Here is a 21,824-nt window from a genome sequence, read left to right as displayed (position 1 = left end):
CACAAATAATTTTAGTTCAAATAGCTGCAGTGCCCAGGTCTGTATTTACTGGCCAGAGGGGTTTGAGCGAGGTAACTGGTTAACACCTGTGTAAATACATCCTCCTGCCTGCCTCCACTTACCTTGCATGTGCTTTGGCAGGCAGAAAATGGGCCCACACTGCTATTAAACACAGCGGGGATCATGAGCCGGCTGGGTCAGACCCTGCTATCTCGGGAGAAGCCTGCTGCATGCAAGATCAAAGGTGTGTTTTTGCAACAGTGCTGCTGTCTGGGGCTGCGAAAGGCACACCCAGTGACTGTGCATGCAGGAAAGTAGTTATGGAAATGAAACACAAATAAAAAAGGCAAAATATTGCAAAAACAACTTATTTTATTAAGTGCAAAACAAGCGGTAGGCAATAAATAGATTGCTCTGGTACAGGTCCACACACGTCGCGAGCATCCTCCCCAGGACACGTTAAGGCAGTGAAGTTATCCCGAACATACAGATTTTTTAAAAAGAAGAAGAAGAAAAGAACGGAGGAAGGAAGGAGAGAAACGGTAACACGTCCCTTCACACATGCTTGGAAATGGCAGGGAGCTTTACACGAATTTCAGTTTGGGCTCAAAGAGAATGTCTGCTCCGTTTGAGAGCTTACAACAGATAGAGTCTCTTACTTCGAGTTCTAGCACTCTGAATTCTAACAGCTCGTTCTGGTCCTTGGCGTCTTGCATTTCACTCTTCAGCTGGTTCTCCTCCATTTCCATCCTGTAAATCTGGGGCAAAGACACCTTTACATTAACAGCCTCCATGGTTTCCCCCATGCCCCAGAGATCCCCCAACTAGGAGCCAACTTTACTGGGTGGTCTGGGAGAAACAGGGAACTGGCCACCAAGAGAAGGGGCATGGCTGGCCACAAGCCCATTTGCTCGTGAGCCTGGGATGAGGGAAGAGATGCTGGCCTGGGTTCACCTCTCTAACACCAAGCCTAGGCCAGGAGACTAGAAATCGCTTATACCCTTGCCGAACAAATGAGTGATGGGGAGCTGAGGCTTGGAGCTACAAAGTCCCTCCCTGAGGTCAGTGTGAGGGATGCAAGAGGATAAAGTGGGTGTTTCAGTTCCCAGAGCCCTCCAGGCCCTTTCAAGCCAGGATCAGCTGTGGATGGTGCTACAGCAAGTACTGTGGGGGCTTAGATTTCCAAATCCCCAAAATGTTCTTAAGAGAACACTGACTGTGCAGTGCACAGAGAAGCCTGGGAAGACCTTTCACTGCCTGAAGCCCAGGAGCCACAGGGATGCAGGTTAGAACTGCTCTGACCCTCAGTTTCCACCTAAGGAGGGTAACAGTAGTTCCCACAACCTAGAAGCAATGAGGGACCACCAAGACAGTATGTGTAGGTGAGAGCTTTAGGTGGTACTCATTCTCTCTCCTTCTATCAGAAGACCAAAGAAGGGCTCTCTTGCAGGTAGTCTCGACCTCAGGAGATACTGGGAAACATGGAGTTTCTTGTGTGGCTGGTAGGATTGAGGCAAGAGCCTTCCTGACACACAGGGCCCACTAGGTGACAAGACCAGCCACACCTCCACGCCTGAAGGAATGTAAGGCCAGGGAAAGGGACACAGCAGAGCTGGAGCCAGGGAGATGGCTGGTTCAGGCCTGGGCTTTCACAATACCTAAGGGCCCACCTTAGGTTCTCTTCTGCCGGCATGGAAGTTGAATATACTGATCATACAGCTAAAATATGTTGGCAGTCAGGACACAGGGAGAAGAAATGGGTGCAGATGGGCATTGGGATGGGGATGAAACTGCTCTAAAGGCACACTGGGATCATGGTGGGACAGCTTGGAATGTACTTTAACAATAACTGAGCTAACCCAACCAAGGAAGGAAAAGCTAATCTCAATGCCACAGCACATTCAGACAGATTCCCTTGGAGCTTCAAGGAGGCCTACGGTGAAAGGGCAAGGTATATTGATTCCCAATACAAGAACTGACCCAAAGGGGTGGCCTGAGGGCCTGCCATGGACTCTGTCTGCCTCAGGTGCCTCCATGAGGAATGGGAAAGTTCTAGATCTCAAATCAACAGCAGAGAAAGCCAGAAAGCCCAACGCTGGGATGGCAGGCAGGTGGATTATTCTGTTTCTGGAGGCACCCTAAAGATTCTGAGATCTGTCTCCAAAGACAGATTCTGAGAGCTCAGGGCAGGTTGGTGGCCTCTGAGGTTCAGTTCATGATGGGGTCTGAGGCTCTGGCCCAAACATACCTTCTCCAGCAGGTCCTGGTTTGTCCTCATGAGTACCTGCTTCTCCTCTACCCATGCAGCATCCTGCAGGAAATACATAGTATTTATTTGCTCATTTCAGTGTTGGCTGAGCCACCAACTCCCAGAGATGTGACTTTATCACCCCTCCTGATCTTCACACCCAGACAAGAGCAACAGTACATTGCAAGGTGTCCTTCTCTCCTAGCTCTCTGCCCATGGACTCAAGGTCCCCTGGGCCATTATAGAAACTACTCCATGGTGGCTGAGTCTTTACCCTAAAGGACTTCCCATCTCCCCACTGGTGAGTTACTGAACTCCGTCCACATGCAGTCCGTTAGAATAACCTGTTATAGCCTCTGTCCTGATGCCAGGGCATGACAGTGCCAGGCCAGAGCCATGAATGTTGGCTCTCCCTCATCGGCATCAGGCTGGAGGAGGAAGCATACAGGAGGAAAGGGAGCCTTCCTCACCTCCTCCTCCTGACCTTGACCCTGCTCAGCAATCTGTCCTCTCCACTCTGGCCCCTATCCCCACTGCACAGTGGCCAGGCCAGTCTCACCCAATGCTGGAATTCCACAGGGCTCACAAACCAAGGCTGACCCAGGATCTGACCACAGATGTGGAACATCCAGAAGACATTTGAGTCACCTCCTGGGGGCCTTCTACCTAACAGCCCACCTCTCTGCTGCACAGATTTGCATGCATGCTCATGTGGCTGTGAGTCCGTGAAAGAACAGTGCAGTGTCCATCCACCTTCTTCCCCTGGGCTGGACTAATCATACAGGTGGCTGCGACCACTGTTTCATATCTGTATGAACAACTGCAATTTCACTCATCTTCGGAAGGGGACCTGTTACTCCGATCCTGAAGCTGGGCTCAGCCGTGATGTGTGTTGCCTAATCAGATACCAATAAATATGATTGAGCAGAGGCCTGTTCAGTATTTGTGGTGTTTGAGGGAAGGGGGCTCCTCACCCCGGCCTACCAGATAACTAAGCCAGACACCTATTTGAGAAGGGATGACTAGACCACAAATGACAAGTGAGGTCATTTAAGGCCTCCTAGATCCACCTGACCACTGAAGTTTCAGAGTGACCTCAGGTAAGGCCAACAGAACGACCGCTTACAGAGCTCAGCTCACTGACAATCCACAGATCTTGCTTAAACCCTGCTGTTTTAAACAACTAAGTTTTGGGGTGGTTTGGTATACACCAAGAGCTAACCGATGAGTTAGCAGAGCCTTGTACAGAAGCAAGGACTCGCTATCACTTACTGACTTAATCACAATTTGTTTTGTCCTAACCTGACCCCTTTCTTCAGCACTCTCACTGGTTGCCCCTCAACCCTAGGATCTCCCCTTAGGCCCCTCCATACCCCCTTAGCCCTGACTTCAGGCAGCAGCAAGGACGGTACAGACGCCCATGCCTGTGCACACGCCTCAGCACTTCATTGGCCAGTGAGTGATGCTGAGGCAGTGACGGTCACCCTGACCTGCTTGCAGGAAATGAGTTCCATGTAAGAACTGTTCCGAGAAAGCGCCTCCAGCGTTGGGTCCCGGGAACCCATGTAAAGCAGATGACCCTCTGCCAGCCACAGGCAGCAAGAAAGGCCTAAGGGAGACATCCCTGTGCCTGCTGTCCACTAGGACTAATCAAATTGGGGGGGGTCCTTAAAAATGACCAATCCAGGCTCTCCTAAGGCACAGTCACAGTCTGAGCCTGTTGCTAAGGGTGCTACCAAGTGAGCCACAGCACTTCAATTATACATGGGAGATTAAAAATCTTGACAGAAAACAGCAGTTTTTCTTCAGGCTCCAGTCAAAAGGGCTTCTGACCACTTCTCTGTTCGAGGAGTTACCTTCTGTTTCCATGCCTTTGGCAAGCAAGCTAACAAACAAACAACAACAACAAAGGCAAGCTTTCTGGGCACGCTCTGACTGTGGCAGCACATTCTCACCTGGAATCACAATGATCCCTCCCCCTACCCTTAGCACACCAAAGAAACCATTGGACCCCAGGGACACCACTGGGACAGAATCATGAGGAACATGGAGTGGGTGGCCTTCCTGCTTACCTGTCCCTTCTCAACCAGCAGCTTCTCCAAGTCCTCGATTTTGGCCTGGCAACGCAGCAGATCAGCCTGAAGCTGCTCCCGAGTCTGGAAGGAAAAAGACCAGGAGGTGAGCAGGTCACCTGCAGAGGTGACACAGAAGTAAAGAATCAGGCTGCCAACCAGACAGTGTCTGAACACCAATGAGAGCTTAGAGGGAGGAGGGCCCTGTCACACGCATGCTCACATCACGCCCACTTGAGGGCCCTGAAGTCTACCTACTGCAGTCTATCTATTAGCTGCAGATCTGACGGCTGCATCATGAAGTAAGAACTAAGGAGTCCTGGGAGATGATGCCTCTAACTCCCCCAGTAGGAGACAATCCAATCGGAGGGTAGCTTGGATGAGGGGCCACCCTCTCCTGTGACAAGCTAGCCACAACTGGATGCCTCAGGGTCCTAAAGCCAGCTCTCACAAAGTCAGTGTTTTCTCATTCAGCAGTTATCCAGCTGCTGACAGCTGCTCTATTTACTTGGTGGCCTGGTGGGGCTCTCTGTCACCTACAGCAAAGACTGGAACCTAACATGTTATGGACCAGGCAAGTCATACACCTAAGGGATGACACTGATCAGCTGACCCCACAGCAAGAAGATGCAGCAAAGACAAGTGAAGGCATGTATCTTAGCCCTGGGACGGAGAGCTACTTGGCTACAGCCACTCGCTGCCAAGGAGAATGGGAAGACATAGATGTGACCTGCTTTCCAGAAGTCAGGAATCCAAGCTAGGTGTGTTGTCACGGGCCTGGAATCCTGGCCCTTGGGAGGTGCATCAGTTCAATGTCATCTGGAAAGTGAATCTACTGCCTTTCTTTTTAAAATTCAAAACAAGGTCTAGGCTACCCCTGGCTAGCCTAGAACTCACTATGTAGCCCCAGCTGGCCTCCAAGTCACGGCAATCCTCCTGCTTTAGCCTCCAAGTGCTGGGAATTACAGGTATATGCTGCCATATCCCACCATGAATTTCATGGTCCCACCAGATTTCATTGTGAAACTTGGATTAACTGGGCAAGTGGATGACATTAAAAGATAAAAAGAAACCATGCACACATAAAGCCTAGAACTTCGCCTACTGTGGCTCAGAAGAGAAACCCTCATCTTTCACCATGGCCACAACCCCCAGGGATCTTATTCTCTCCCTGCCTGGATCTGCTACCACCCTGGGCCCTGGGCCAAGCTGTCTGGAGATGATGGTGCCTGCCTGCAGCTTCCACCTTCCTGAGACCTGCAAATCACGCTGTTATGCATGCTTTAGGAAACCCAAGCCCTTCCTGCAAGGGGCTCCCCAGGCTGTTTCAGGAGCATTATGAGCCAGAGTGGCATGGCCGCAGCTCTCAGTTCTGTTGGGGACCATCTGGGTGCTTAAGTCAGGTTGTTGCTTTCCTGAGCCTCTGTTTCTTTCTTCAGGACATGAGACTGATTCATCCTGGCTCATAGAATTATAGAGTGAGACGAGGGATATGGGACAGCACTAGCCCCTTGTGTACTCTCTGCTGTCTCCAGAACTCCCAGAGGGACATGCAAATACTATTGTGTGCCTTCAAGGTGGGAGAAGGCTCAGTGGGAGGAAGTTTCCAGAAAAGTTCAGTCCAGTGCCACACATGTATCCCCTGAACTAAGGTCATCTGCAGTGCCTGTGTCTGGGGTGCTCCAAGAACCCCTGAAAGTGTTCCTTGGGGACCCTCTGGGGTGGAGGGGAAAACCTTGGTCTGGGGAGAGAAGGAAGGGTCTGAAGCCTGAAAGGCTGGCTGACTCTATAACTTCACCACTCCCTCACATTCCATTCCCCTTTGTTTTATTGTGTGTGTGTGTGTTCGCATATATAAAGGTCCTAGGGGAACCTGCAGGAATCAGATCCCTCTTTCTATCACGTGGGTTCAGTGCACTGAGCTGAGATCATCAGGCTTGCCAGCAAGTCCCTTGGCTGTTTAGCTATCTCTGTTCCAACCCCTTCAATTCTCTAAGTATTCTCTCTTGCAAACAGATGGAAGAAGTGGAGGGTGGAGTGTCACCTCTATCAGTTCTAGATTCCAAGTCCCCTGCTGTCCCCAGTCTCTGCCCCCCTCCCATCAACAAGGGGGCACACTTACCCTGGCCTCCCTCTCAGCATCCAGTGTCCCCCCCACCTGCTCTTGAAGCAGGGCATAAGCCCTCTGCAGGGCCTGGTACTCCCTGGTCAGCTGGCAGAACCGCAGGTCAGCCTCTTCTCTGGTTGTGGTCTTAACCATACAACAAACAAACAACAACAACAAAAAATCACAGTGAACTCATGACTTGTTGTGACTTCGTCAAGACAGAAACAAATGCCCACATCTCTCCCCACTGTCTACAAATGCCTAGTAAGCCTGCCAGGAAGTAATCAGGAAGGTCCCAGAGTGAAGACTGCTGGGAGAAAATGCCTTCTCCACTTCAGCACCCTACCTTGGGCACTCACAAGCCTCTTGGGAGCCAGACTGACTCCACAGGTGAGTTCAAGTTCTCACTGAGCAGGGTGGCCCTCTGGCTACATGTTCTTTCTGAGAGTTTTCTGCTCTGGAGACAGATGCCTGCATATGACGGCAGAGATGCAGAAGAACACCTGTGTGTGAAGCCCTCGTGTGGTCATGAGAGGACAGTGCAGGGTGACTGATGAAGCAAGTCACTGTGGCAGGATGACAGCTTGTAAAAAACCAGAAGTAATGTTGGCAGGACATGGCACCCATGGCATTTCCAACATGGGTAGGCACCTCCCATAGGCAACTGAATTTGAGGCCTGATTGGGAGGAAGGTGCACCTTCCTGAGGGTCCTGATGTCATTCAAGAAGGCACTCTACAGAAACAGCCAATAGGAGTTTGAATGGACCCTGACTATGGGTTTGTGAGAGGCGGCTGCTCAAAGAGCTGGGGCAATGAGACACAGGATGGGCAATGCCTGGCCTCATCCAGAAAGCTGCAGGAAGCCTTCCCAACAGGGCACATATGACACCAGAAAGCTCTACCAGCAGCTGCCACAACCAGAGGGCATCACTCTGAGGCCAGCCTAGGCCCTTCTCACCCGAGCTCGGGAGACAGCCACTGAGCGATGCAGGGAGGACAGACAGAGGAAGCCTGGTGTGGACTGCAGATCCTAGTGTGGATCAGGGGACAGTCTGTATTAAATAATGCCTGAAATTTAGGGAAGTCAGCAAATGTGACCCCTTCCGTCACACTTCCGTGTGGATGATGAGAAACAAGGCATGTGTAATTTTAACTGCACCAGGGTCAGCACCTTGGGCTTGTCCTTAGCAGCCTTAAGTCTCTCAGATCAGCTGTGAGGGACCCCTCAAGACAGCAAGGACCAGCTTTCCTTGTACCGGGCTCTGATAAGGCATGACACAACTGACCACCAGAGAGGGAGCAGGGCTAACCACCACGATGGTAGGAAGTCCCCGGCATACTGCTGTTTTTTTTACCTCATCTAAGTCCTCTTCCGGCGTGGCTGGGGTCCGGTCTGTCCTGTCTGTGTTGTAGGATGTCTCTGACAATGTTTCCGAGTCCACGGACTCCTCGTCAAATCCAAAAAATGTCTCCACAACATGCTTCTGTGAGAGGCAATGGGCATGTCGTCAGGGACAATGGAAGACAGCAGCTGCCTATCCACAGCCAGCCTAGGGCAGAGGGAGCTGTGACCCCATCCACAGCTGGCTCAGGACAGAGAGGGCCAGCAGGGCAGCTGAAGACGTGGCTAGTGTAACAACTGATAATTAGGTGGGTAGGAGGTGTCATGGGTAAGAAGGGCCATGCAACTCCTGACTCGCCCTTAAACACAGGGTCTTCTGAACCAGGTCCCAAACCAGGTCCCTCCTGGTAATGGATGAGCTGCCATCCTTGCAGCATGAAATAGGACCTCACTCGCCCTGTGACTCACTAAGTGCCAGCGCCCAGAGCATCCTACAGGCTGAGTGAAATGTCTGGTGCCAAAGAGGGAATTGCTATATGGGGTGCTCGGAAGAGGACATGTGACCAGGAGACCCAGAACCCTGACTCCAGGGCTAGGCTGCAGAAGCAGCTGTCCTCCCAAGGACTGCCTAAGGAGCAATTTTTCCTAGTTTTTGATGACAGTATACTCAGGACACTGACAATCAGAAAGAATAGCATAAGAGCTCTGTATTTATAACCTAAGCCTCGAAAGTTTTGTTGTTGTTGTTTTGGTTTTTTTTTTGTTTTGTTTTTGTTTTTTGGGTTTTTATTTGTTTGTTTGTTTGTTGGGTTTTTCTTTGAGACAAGGTTTTCTTGTGTAGCCTTGGCTGTCCTGGACTCAGCTTCGTAGACCAGATTAGCCTTGAACTCACAGCGATGTGCCTGCCTCTCCCTCCCAAGTGCTGAGATCACAGGCATGCACCACCATGTCCAGCTCCTTAAAAGTGTTTATGTTCTGTGTGCCAACTACCTGGGACTCTGACCACAGCCCTCTCAGTCCAGACTGTACAGATATGGGGCTTCACTTAATTCATTTGTTCACTCATTCATTCACTTATTCGTCAATCACCGGCTCAGAAGCTTCGGTGAAGCAGACAAGGTTGAACCTAGAGATACATGATTAAAACCAGATAGGGCCCCTGCCAGGGGAGCGCTACCTGCAGAAGGCTACCTCCATCAACCATCACTCTCCACAGGTATCCCTGTTCCTGGCTCTAGGCACACTGTTCTTTATTCTCTAACTAACCACCCACCTTTGAGAGACTTCCTTGCCACAATCGGAGTGTTTTCTGTGACCATGAGAGAACGGTAGCCTCGCTGCAGAGGTCAGCCCTGGACTCCCAGGAAATCCCAGAGTGCCCCAACTCTCCCCCGCCCACACAGGCGGGAAGGTGCGCTCCATAGGCCATCTCCCACCCTGCGGGATGAAGCCAATGTGTGTCTGCAACCACACATGCGCAGACAGAAGAACGTGGAGGTTGGGGTCACCATCGACAACTCCACGAGGAAGTACCTTTGACATTTCAGGGAGGGGGACACCTTGCGTGGTCGGGGTTTCTACAAGGAGTCTGCAAGCACTCGCTACCGGAGTGTTTCTTCAAATGGTGTGGGGTTTATGTGTGTGACCTCTTTAAAGGTTCACGTGGTCAACATCTCCTGGGTATCCACCTGCCTCCATGCCCGGGTGAGCTGGCAGGTAGGACGGTGAAATCAGGTTAGGTTTCATCCAGCTCAAGTGGCCTTCAGCATCTTCCCCTCCCCTCAGATAGGAAGCCCTGCCCCTACAGAAATGGCTCACCTCTGCCTCAAGCTCCACACCCCTGTTGTCTTGAGCTGCTGCCTGGCCAACCCTATTTTTCATAAACACTGTTAATTGCCTTGCCTCTGGGAATGGAGCTATGTGTTGGCTGTGCTAACTGGTGGCCTGCTGCTCCTACCAAGCGAGCCCCAGGAAGACTCTAAAATGACAGACTTACTAAGATCAGGGAAGTTCTGTTAGGATTCTGGAAGTTTCTGGGGTGAAAATCCGTGGTCAATTACCTAGGCTAATCTTTTGAAGGCCAGTGTGGCTGATAATTAAGTACTCAATTACAGAGCCTAATCACAAGGTTTTAACTGCCAGTGTTCCCAACTGAACAGCCCAGGGTCAGGCTCAGGTGGAGCCTCATGGTAGCCCTGGCCCTAGCGACTGGAGCTGCAGAAAGCCATGCTGCACCAAGGGAAGCCAGAAGCTCCTTACAGGGTGGAAACCAGAACAAACCAATCATCCCAGTGAAATCCTGCCATAACAGAAGTGAATCCATAACTATGTACAGTCCATTTCCACAGCATCCAGGGTCTAACTGGGTTCTACCGGGCTTTCAGAACACATGAGCGGGTCAGTCTGTCTCCTTTGCAGGCCACTTTTTGCTTTATTTTCTTTTTAAAATAGTATCTCACGAAGTCCAGGCTGGCCTTGAACTCCCACCCTCCTGACTCCACCTCCCAAATGGCAGGATTAAAGGTGCATGCCCGAATGCCTGGAACAGCTGAGATGACACCAAAGTTGATATAAGCCAGTCCACCCAGTGTACAAAACAGAAACACAAAACGCAACACAAAAGAGAAAAGCCTCCTTGGTGTTTAAAGAGAACACGGTGGCTATCTCCTTAAAGACCACAAAATGTGCTCCCTGCTGCTTCCTCAATATTCAAGGAGTGGACCACACCTGCTTCCTGAGGGCAGGGGAGAGTCACCAGGAGATGTTGCTTCCTGCCTGCTGCCAAGTGGCCTGTGTCCCTTAACTCTAAACTTCCTGGACGTTTACCTCCTGAAAAAAAAATACCCATAATTCATAAGTGCTAAGGGCTATGAATAGGGCTCGTCCCTCTAGACATCTACCCTCCTTACAACACAGGTCACTCTAGCTAGTATCGTTTTTTTATAAACGAATCCAAAGTTTAAAATGTGGTTTGGGGGCTGGGGGTAGCATACATGCATACTGAGACATACTGGAGATCAGGGGATTCTCTCTGTCTCTCTCTTTGTGTGTCTCTCTCTCTGTCACACACACACACACACACACACACACACACACACCCCTCCACTGGACCGAGCATCTCGTCCACTCCTCTCTTCACCTTCCCAGCATCCAGCCAGAATTGCCTAGAAGATACAGGACCTTCCAGCAGTGGCCAGGAACTGCCAAGACACCCCTGCCCCACCCAGCCAGCTGCGTACCTTCATGCCTATAGGTCATCTCCTGGCAGCCAGAGAAGTACAGGCACACGAGGGCACAGAGGCAGAGGAAGAAGGAGAAGTAAAGCACAAACAGGATGTACTCCATGTTGGGGAAGCTGCAGGGACTGCTAACCTGTGCTGGCTGGACAGGCCATCTCTGGCTTCTCTCTAGCCCTGGGAAAAGGTAAGCCTGCCTCTCATGGCTTCCTGAATACTGTCAGCTACAGAAGATGGAGGACAGGGACACTGCAAAGGTACCTCCCTGGCAACAGTGATGCTACCGTGGACCAGCTCCCAGAGGCTGATGACACAGCTATCAATGCAGAGGAGCCAGTTTCCAGGCCGGCCCCAGATATTCATCATAGAGCACAGCTTCTAAACCAGCGTGTCCTCTGGGGGCGTCCCTCCCAGGACCCAAATCTCCCTGTGCCCAGAACTGTTGTCAACAGTCCCAGGTCCCTGGACAGTTGCAAGGCCCCTGGGCACAGCAATAGCAATGGCATCATGAGAGGAACCTTCTGCTTCAGGGCCAGAGCCACAAAGGATGGGGTGCCTCCTCCCTCACCTACCTGGCACATTTCCAAACTAATCCACCACCACCCATGGGTGGCCTGGCACATTCAGCCCACTGTTGTCCCTGAAATGTATCTCTCAGAGTTTATTTGCCTTAGTTCTTACACAGCCTGCAACGAGAGTTAGGGGTCAGCTCTGATTCCTGAGCTACAGGGGACTCATCGGTCCCTTGCCCAGACAGAGGTCAGGAGTTGGATACAGGTGTGCAAGCCCTTACAGGAGTGCCACTATGATGGGAGAAACATCTCTCCCCTCATCTCTCCCACACAAGGGTCAAAGACCAACCCTGCATTCAAGTTGGACATAAAATGTGTAAGAGTTTCGTGTAGCCGCTGCTCTGAACCTCTGGGCTTGTGGGGTGCTGTGCTGGCAGCTGTAAGCCACTGGGCACACAGGACCTGATGAAGCCATAGAGCAACAGCTGGGGAATGACTGCCCAGGAACTAGCTCAACTGCAAACAACCATGGGGATAAAAAAAAAAAAAAAAAAAAAAAAAAAAAAAAAAAAAAAAAAAAAAAGCACCTTCAGCTGCTGAGAAGCAGAACTCACTCTGAAAAAACAAAACAAAACAAAACAGTAGGGAGTCCTAGGCAGGAAGTTGCCCCGCAGCAGCCTCTGCTCCAGAGATGCCCAACCTTTCTCTGGCCCTGCCCTCCTCAAGCAGCAGGTTTAGCCTCCAGGCACCAGTTTAGGTTTGTATGACTCCTAGGGGTGCTGTCAGAGTGGACTCAGGAATGATGAGCAATCTGCCAGACACCAGGCATGAACCGCTTATTGTGTGCAGTGAGCCAGGGTCCCCGGAGAGGACGGGACTCAGACTGCCACACGGACAAGCAGGCGCCTCAGCCTTTCTGGGTGGATCGCACTATAGGACACTGACACTGGCTTCAAAGGTTGGAATGTGGATTAGAAGGGCCTGGGCACCTTCGAAATGCTCACCAGAGGAATTTAGTAGGCCAGCCACAGTAACCTAGTAACCTATGTCAGCTATGAACCTGACATAGCCTAGAGTCCTTGATAGGACTGGCCTGGAGCCATGTCTGGGAAGAGCTGTCTTGGTGACTGACGTGGGAGAGCCCAGGCCACTGTGGACAGTGTGCTATCCCTGAGCAGGTCCTGCCCTGTAGAAGAAGGCTGGCTGAGCATGAGCCAGAGAGCAACACAGTAATTAGCCATCCTCCATGGTCTCTGCTTTAGTTTCTGCTCAGATTCCTACTTGAGCTTCTGCCCTGACCGCCCTTGACAATGGGCTGTAATCTATAAATTGAAATAAGTCCCCTCCTCCCCAAATCATGGTGTTTACTATAGCAACAGAAAGCAAACTAGGACATGTAGCTAGGCTACAAGGGGGAAGGAAGGAGACATTATCATTTCTTTTTTTCTTTCTTTCTTCTTGGTTGCTGTTATTTTTGGTTTTTCGAGATAGGGTTTCTCTGTGTAGCCTTGGCAGCCTGGACTCACACTGTAGACCAGACTGGCTTTAAACTCTCAGAGATGTACCTACCTCCACCTCCCTGGGAGGTGGGTGCTGGGTTCACAGTCATGCACGACTGGACCTGGCTGCACTATCATTTCTTGACCACCTACTATGATCAGGCATAGAACCAGGGCTCCATAATGACTTCTTGAATGTGAACCAGGAAGCAGGTTGTGGGAGCTGACCTCCCTTGTCTCAGGCCTTAGAGCTTGTGCTGGAGCTGACCCCTCAATGCCCTAGGCCTCAGTTTCTTAGTAACATCTGAGATCCCCGACCCCACTTTCCCCATATGCTCAGAGCTCTGCTAGGGTTCAATTCCCGTGCCTCTGCAACAGCAGCTATCGATGTAGCCTGCAGCCCAGCTCACTGCTCCACGGTGAGGCCTCCCAGCTTCCAGATCCCTTTAGAGAAAGGTCCCCAAACTGTAGGACAGGGCTCAAGGAACCATCTAGGGTCCGTCCCCGGCCCCCTCACCTTCGTTCCCTGCTAATCATAGTAATATTAGCCAGCACTAAGCTAGCTGGAGGCACAGAAGGTTTAGCAGTCTTACTCCAGAGGGAATCCAATGGTTGGGGATGGGCTGCTCCTGGGCACCCAGGGTGACACTAACACAGCCCTTAGGGCCCAGGAGGCCATTCAAATCTAAAGGCCAACACTGGGATACTGCCCTGTCCCCATCATCTGCACATCAGGGTGTGCTGTAGTGTGGAGGGGCTCTCCTTCCTAGGGTATGATGGTCAATCTTACTGTCCACCTGAGTGGACTGGGAACCACCCAGGAGTTTAGTCAATCAGGGACTATCAGACCACAGCCACCAGACAGCTCCTGGCCGATCAGGAGGTAGTAGAATCTGGGACCTGGCTGGAGGAAGCAGGTCACTGAGGGAGTGTCTCTGGAACTGTATCTGTCCTGGTCCCTTACTGTATCCTGTATGCCTTTTCTCTGCTTCCTGTTCAGCGTGTGAGCAGTTTGTGCCAGGTGCTCCTGCTACCACAATGCTCTGGCTCACCAGAGGCCCAAAATCAAGACAGTCAACATGATTGACAGTGCCATCAGAGGCCGTGAGCCCATACAAGTCCTTCCTCCCTTAAGTTGTTTCTGGCAGATACCTGATCTCCATGGCAACAAGAGTAATTAATTCGGGGGTCATCTCAGAAGCCATTGAGGTTCCCTAGGGTATATATAACATACAGAGAGTAAACGGGGGCCACTTACAGGGACCAAGAAACTGCCAGTGCTTCAGCCTGTGGAAGGAGACAGGGGTACAGCAAGCCTGGAGGGCAGCATGGGGGACGGGAGAGTAAAATCATGTTCAGGCCCAGTGACCCCATTGCCCATCTACCTGGCCGAAACAGGGCTGGGATGAAAGCCAGCCTACATAGAATCTAGAGAAAGACAGATGTTGGCGACCCAGGAAACAGTAAGTAGGCGACCCAGGAAACACCTACCCAAGGGCTGATGATGCAGACGGACTGCTCAAATGCTTACTGAGCAGGCACGGAGGCCTGGTCTCGCTCGACACTGCTGAAAACAGTGTGCGGGGCAACCTGTAACCCCAGCATCAGGAGGCTCCTCAACTACGCACAGAGTCAAAGCCAACCTACAAGAGATACTATCTCCAAACGCATACGCACACAACACACACGCGGGTTTCCCAAGTCCAACCTTCTTCTGGCGTTCTCACTAACACAACCACATGCCTCTGCTTCTCTGAGGTGGGCAGTGTCCTGCCAATGCACCTCTCAGGAGAGGCCGTGCACCTAGTCAGGCAGCCTCTCTTTGCACATCCTGACTCGCTGCCAGTGGGCTGTCCATTTCTCTCCCATCCAATAGATTCAGAGCTCATGACCAATGGAAGGCATGGTATGATTGATCCTCAACATGGGAGAACAGGCCAAGCACTCCTGTGTGAGATGCTTGGGAGCAAAGTACTTATAATTTCTGAGATATAAATTATAAATAAAGTACTTATAAATTCTGATTGGTGAGATATATATATATATATATATATTATATATATTATATATATATAATATAGGGTTTGGGAGTAAAGCCTTCACAGCCTGTGTAGGCTCCAGATAGTCATACCTTGGCAAAGGGTTTCTTGGGAACCTCGAACTATGGAGTGTTTAGTGCCAAGCCTGGGCCTCCCAACCACCCACCCTCAGCATTTAACTGTCTCAGTGCACTATGGCCAGGTTTGCAGATGTTATAATCTTCTGTCTGGCAACAGGGGGCGCTTTCTCCCCATTAGGCCCATGTTCCGACCACTGAGATGGCATCAGCCAGAAGCATTCAGATTTTCAGTGACATTTACAGGAGCAAAAATGTCCCTCAGAAGGGAAAAGGGAGAGCAGATAGTCGTGCAGCTGCCAAACTGCTGCCGTGTGCAGCAGTTCGTGGAAGCGGCTGCAAGTGGGCCTGTGAGGTGGTACTGCAGTGTCATTTCCAACCACAAGAGGGAGGAAGCGTGCCCACCGCTGCACAGTGCTGAAAAAGTCAGCGGCCTACTCTCTCAGCAGGTTACATGGCCGCATTCACATTTACAACGACGGTGCATGTTGTTGCTTCCAGTGTAATGTTGAATGAGAATCCAGTTCAGTCCCAGATGAGTGAAAGACAGACACTGGCCCTGGGGAGGTGCCGTGGGTTCATCACTTTTTATTCCCCAGCTTTTCTAGGAATGTGGTAAATATGTCTGTGAATATAAACAAGCTGTGCTGATCCACTTTTTTCTTGTTTGTTTGCTCGGCTGGTTTGGTTTGGTTTGCTTTAGAGAGGCTCTTACTATGTCGCCCTGGCTAAGCTGGCTTGAAACTTTCTACGTAGACCAAGCTGGTTTCACACTGCCTCTAAGAGTGGTGGTCCCAGCCTTCTGAGCCCCTAAGATGACCACACAGAACCCGCTGGAGACAGCTGGGACCTGGAGCTCCAGTGAACTGGAGGCTCAGCCCCACCAGCCCACTGCTCTTCTTTGAGCAGTAGTCTGTACCTCTCTGTGAGGATGAGGTGACGCGGTGGCGTGGCTGCTCTTTAATCTAAGCAACCGTGAGCTCACACACTGACCCGGATGCCACCTCAGGCTACCTGGGGTCAGACGTGGCTCACAGACACATTTTACATGCTCTACAGTCGTTCTGACATTTACATCCACATTAAAAAATTTGGGGTTCTATATAAAGGTACCCTGAATAATCAGTGTATCCTTGAAAGACAGACTGAAGTCCTGGCTGTGCTGTCACAGACTGTGACATTCCTGGTGAGAGCAACAATAAACGCTAAAGAGGTCACACTGAGGCAGGTCACAATGACCCACAGGGTCAAACCGGAAGCAGTGGACTAGCATACTTCAAGGAATACCCAACTTCCAGGAAATAGAAAAGGGAGCCCACCAGATGTCAGAGGAAAGCATGGCCTCACCAGCACCTTGAAGCCAGGCTCTGGACTCTTGAATTAGAAGACAGTAACTTTCTGTCGTTCCAATGGACCTATTTTTGGTGGCACTTAGCTCAGATAGTCCTAGGAAAGATAATGTGTAAGGATTTACACCTCCCTCACCCCTTTGCTTATTGCGGCAGGGCTTCATGTAGACCAGGCTGGCCTCAAACTCACCAGCTAGCTGAGGCTGGCTTTGAACTCTAGATCGTCCCACACTGAGGTGAGGACTTAGGCTTCCCTTTAGACCGTGCAATGCCTAGCACCATTGGCCCACATTGTGCCAACTATTCTGGACCAGATGAGGCAGCATCCCCACCACTCCCTATCGTCACCCTGACTCCACCAGGGAGTGCATCCTGGGCCATTTATAATCTCACCTACGTAGTTTTTCTTGCATGAAGGAACTTCTCTACACTCATGTCTCTATCAGAGATGAAGTTGGCAACTGTCAGTTCAAACAGGTAGACAGAGTGACTGACATGCAAACTATGCCTTCTTCCAAACCTGCCAGGAGGGCCTCTAAGTCTCCACACCCAGCTCTGTGCTTTCCTGCCAGGATACCTAGACAGCCTCTGGGAAACAGCACAGTTACATGTTACAGAAAGAACACCATTCTACATCAATTAGAAAAGCTCCCGAGTTCCCACAACACACTGTTGGGTGGCACAGAACAAGGCTGAGTGTCCTTCAAATCCCTCAGAAGGCCTGAGTATTTACATTTTAATTTCCGGTGCCCATAACCCAAGGTCCACACACAGAATTCCATTAGTAAGTTTTCCATGAATAAATTACCATATCTGGGTCACATTACTATGCCATAATGTATGTAGCCTTGAGACAGCCCTGTATGAGCCTTTATTTCCACAGCCAACACACAGCGTTGCCTTACATAGTCATGCCTCCACCTCTGGGCCTGTGAATGGCCCTGTGACCTTCCCCTCCTCTAAGACTGTCCTGTCCTGAAGATTCGTGACAGAAACTGTGGTAGGCTCACCTTGGGGGGCTTCAGGCTCTTTCCTCGATGCCTCTTGGAGCGCAGCAGGCGTTCTCTTTCCTGCAAGGAAAAACAGCCACCCGTCAGCACTTGCAGCCAGGAACTCCCTACACCAAACCACACGGTTAGGACCTAGAGGTTCAGTGCACAGACCTACATGCCTACCCCCACCTCTGTGGGCTAGTTCACATTCTAGACACCCAACTCAGAGCCTGGTGACAAGACACTTACTTAGACCTTGTCTGTGTACAGATCTCCTAGGAAAACATCATCCTGATAGGCCATCCCATCACAGCCAAACCTGGATTATTCACTGGGTCAAGAGGCTACAGTATGGCCTCAAAGTGGTTCTGCTGGCCTCACCAGAGTCCACAGCAGTGTGAGATACCTGTGGCTTTAAGCTTGCATGGGGCTGGGGTGGAATCCCTCATAGCTCCCATACTGGCTAAGTGACCACTTTATCTTCTCTAGTTGTTTCTACTTGCTCTGTGGGGCTAGGAACTGTCCTGTATCATTGCTTAGTGGGTGTCCTCTGCAGAAAGGGCCACTGTGAAGTAGGAGTGGCAGTTCTGGGGGTGGCTCTATACCCAGATGGCACGAGGACCTCTCACTCTCAGCACACTCTGGACAAAGCTGGGACTCGGCCTGACCGTCCACCCGTCAGTCCTGGCAGACTGGTCATCATGTTCCCTAGCCCTGCCTTTGCCTGTCATTTTTCTTTTCACCCACTGTCTCTTTATTGAGTCTGTCTTGTCATCCTTAGCTACATTTTGTCATGTAGGTAGTGAAGGAACGATGGATGGCTATATGGGCAGTGGAAGAAAGAAAGGAAGTGAGAGAGGAAGGGAAAGGAACGGGGAGGGAGGGGGAAAATGGGCACCACTTATCAAACCCTTCCTAAAATCATGGCTTCCCACCCTTCAAAGTCCTGTGGATGGGATCAACATGCGCACGCAGGTCTCGTGAGCAAGGCAAACCCACTCTGCTTCTGAGAGCCAACTGAAGCCCACTGGAGCTGTGCCTGACTGCAGTGCTGGGTGCTGTCTTCTGGGTAAGACAACCCCTGTCTACTGCAGGCTCACTCCCTTCTCCTTTCAACGTAATCACCCCTAAGCAGTCACGAGGCCCATACACAGCTTTAGCTGGTCCTTCAAACTCAGATCTGATGACAAAGTTCAGATCTACAAGCTTAAACTCCTGGCATGTTATAGCTAACTTCAAAAATAAATACAAGTTAATAATAACTCAAAGGCCCCTCAGAACAGATCCATGCTGCTTCTTCACCATGGCAAGCCGGGAACCCATTGAAAAGTGGGTTGCCATGGAAACTGTTCCCAGGTAGAGCTGATCTCATTTCAAGGAAGCTGGGGCTGCTTTCCGGGGATCACAGGAGACTCAGTGCCTGAAGCTGAGTGGTCAGGTTTCACTCCCATCCTGATGCCTACTCTTGACTCTGCCTCCTGTGGTGCCGTCCTAGGCAAGAGTGACAACATACCAGTGAAAGGTCATCGATGACATGCTGCTGTTCTAGCACCTGCAGCCTCAGGAACTCGATTTCCTGCTCATCCCTGGTCAGACTGAGGTCATTCAGGGATGTGTGTCGCTTGAGCGAGGCCTGAGCAGACAGCTTTTCTTTCTGCGTCCAGAAGGAGAGAGAAGATGCTGTGGTGCTCTACACTGTGAAGAACAGCACTGCGGTGGGGCTCAGGGGTGGGAATGTCACTTGGCCCCAAGATGGGAAATACACAGCTGCAGGCCAAGGCCAAGCCTGAGGTGTGGTCAGTGATGCTCACCAGAGAAGGCAGAGGTGGCAGGTCATGGGGCAGAGGATGTCCTGAGCAAGCCTTGAAAGCCAGAAGGCAAGGCAGGCAGGGCAGTACTCCTCACCAGAAACCGCCTATACACACACACCTGAGCCCCAGTCTTCTAAGCTGTGAAATGAGCCATTCTAATAAATGCACCTGAAGGCAGCTTACAACCACCCAGACCACAGACACCAGTCATTCTTGAGGAAAAACCTGCCCCCATACACAGCCCCAACAGCAGGAACTGCTTCCAGAGCAGCCCATGAAGCATGAGGCAGTCATGGGCTATAAGCTATCCAGCGGATAAGCCTGCCAAATTGATTCTGCCCTTCCCCACTCTAAGGTGAAGACATTGAGGGGATGAGGCAGACACTCTGGCAGTACACATGTAGAGATGTGGAGAGAAGCAAGACTAGCTGGGGACTGACCCCATTGCTGAGGTGTCCTGGGGGTTAAGTGTCATGGACCACAGAGTCTAGACAGAGCGGGGAATCTGGGAGGGTCTGGTGGCTGGGCCTCACCATCTCCACATTCTCCCTTGTGAGGCTCTTGAGTTTCTCCTCCATCCTCTGGATGCTGTGCAGCAGATCCTCGTTCTTCTTGTTCATTCGCTTGTTCTTCTCCACCAGAGGCTTCAGCTGCACCTCCGTCTCTCGAGAGCGCTTCAGCTGCAACAGGTACAGACACAGGTCAGGAGGCTGGACGGCCCCATGGGTGGCCATGCTCCACTGTCAAGGCCAGCAGAGATCCAACATGGTCTCGTCAGGAGCATGATCCCCCAGAGGGCAATCCAGCCACCTAGTCTTTCCTGGCCCCTCCTGGGCAAGGCCACAGGGTAACACCCTGCAGACTGGCAGGCCTGGGCAGGGCTGGGTCAGCCTCAGTCCTGGGCATGGAGGCGAGTAGAGCTAGAGTGACTCACCACAACCTCTAAGCAGACAGTCCCTACAAAAGCAGGATGTCTTTTCAGGCTGTCGTTTGTTCAGCCTCTGGGAACCCCTTGGTGACCCACTTGGCCATCTGATCTTCACCTCAGATCCCAAGGTCTTTGAGGCAGGAACCACCACAAGAGATGGCCGTGTTACCAAGTCCCCAAATGAACTAGCTCTGACCCTCTCAGCTCCCTCACTGAGGCCCCTGAGTACCCAGGAAGGCCGTGGCCACCAAGCTGCATACCAGAACATGAGCAAAGAGGTGGCCCTGTGGTCACCGAGGCCACGATCACAGTCCTGGAACCAGGAATCAAGCACAGAGGCTGACCTCAGCACCCAGCCTCAATCTCTGTGAAAACTGAATACTCTGGTGCTGTGTCAGATAGCAAAGGTACCACGTGACCCACGAGCCACTTCTGGAGATCTGTCCACCCCCGCTCTCAACCCAGTAGTGATGGCTACAGACCCTCAACCGTAAAGACAGGTGTGGGGCTTCTTGGCATTACTTATAGTGAAGAAGTCAGGAGCAGCCTGAATGGCCACCAGGCAGGGATGGCCAGCAAGCCATCACACTGCCACACCGTGAGGTCCAAGAAAGCTGAGAAAAGACCACTCCTACTAGACAGAAAAGGCTGCACTAATAAACTAAGTGAAAAAGACATGTTGCATAGCATTAATACATAGGTTAAAAAGAGAATGCCACTTTTCAAGTGCAAAATCAAACCAAGCACCCTTTGGGGTGTGGCTTTGTTTACTAAGGTGAAATGTGCATCCACCCAGATCAGGAGTCACCACACTGAACGGTGGGACCGCCTCACCTTTCTTCATGAAACTTGCTCAGGCAGCCCGTTTGTTTCGCTACCCTCCTCAGTAAATTACCAAGTGGCTCATGAGTATTCACTCAGCTCATGAATATTTAAGCAAGAAGTAGAAATGTGATGGGTATACAGTCTGATCATAGCTACCTGAGGTATGCCTCCATATATACTAGGAAGAAACTAATGTTGTTTCTGATAACCCTGTGAAGATACATTTCCCTTCACAATCAAGATTAGAATGAGCATTAAGGATCACGAGGCTTTTGCCAAAAGGTTTGTGCATTAATGATGAAAATTTGCTTAGCTGGGCCCAGCAAGATGACTCAGCAGGCAAAGGTGCTTGCTGCCAAGTGTGATGATCTAAGCCTCATCCCCAACCCAAATCCCCAGTGTTGTTCTCTGCCCTCTACAAGTGTATTGTGGCACACATGCAAGAAAAAGAAAGGAAGGAAGAAAGGAAGGGAGGGAGGGAGGGAGAAAGGGAGGGAGAAAGAAAGAAAGAAGGAAGGATGGAAGGAAGGAAGGAAAGAAGGAGGGAGGAAGGGAAATTTTAAAAATAAAATTACTTGAGCCAGGCAGGGGGTAGGATGGCACACACCTGTAATTCAGGCAGAGGCAGGTGAATTTCTGTGAGTTCAAGGCCAGCCTGGTTTATAAAGCAAGTCCAGGACAACCAAGGCTACACAGAGAAACCGTGCCTTGAAAAATCCAAACCAAAAATAAATAGATGGATAGATAGATAGATAGATAGATAGATAGATAGATAGATAGATAGAT

The 21,824-nt window shown here is 50.9% G+C and overlaps 1 protein-coding gene across 1 annotated transcript in view; it reads right to left on the bottom strand.

The window, feature by feature from the left end:
• Jakmip1 (janus kinase and microtubule interacting protein 1) overlaps window positions 1–21,824 on the bottom strand; it is a 111,527-nt gene that overhangs the window by 20,127 nt on the left and 69,576 nt on the right. The window contains exons 6-13 of the mRNA XM_055623741.1: window positions 19,819–19,965; window positions 18,988–19,128; window positions 17,493–17,552; window positions 7,784–7,912; window positions 6,443–6,571; window positions 4,321–4,404; window positions 2,249–2,311; window positions 660–758 (exon numbers count right to left, since the gene is read on the bottom strand). Of these exons, the coding sequence (XP_055479716.1) occupies window positions 660–758; window positions 2,249–2,311; window positions 4,321–4,404; window positions 6,443–6,571; window positions 7,784–7,912; window positions 17,493–17,552; window positions 18,988–19,128; window positions 19,819–19,965 (852 nt within the window). The remainder of the gene's footprint in view (window positions 1–659; window positions 759–2,248; window positions 2,312–4,320; window positions 4,405–6,442; window positions 6,572–7,783; window positions 7,913–17,492; window positions 17,553–18,987; window positions 19,129–19,818; window positions 19,966–21,824) is intronic.

The sequence above is a fragment of the Psammomys obesus genome, unplaced genomic scaffold (assembly GCF_907164565.1).
Source record: "Psammomys obesus unplaced genomic scaffold, mPsaObe1.curated_primary_1811, whole genome shotgun sequence".
In the NCBI taxonomy this organism is placed as follows: domain Eukaryota; kingdom Metazoa; phylum Chordata; class Mammalia; order Rodentia; family Muridae; genus Psammomys; species Psammomys obesus.
This window is presented reverse-complemented; position numbering and strand designations above follow the sequence as displayed.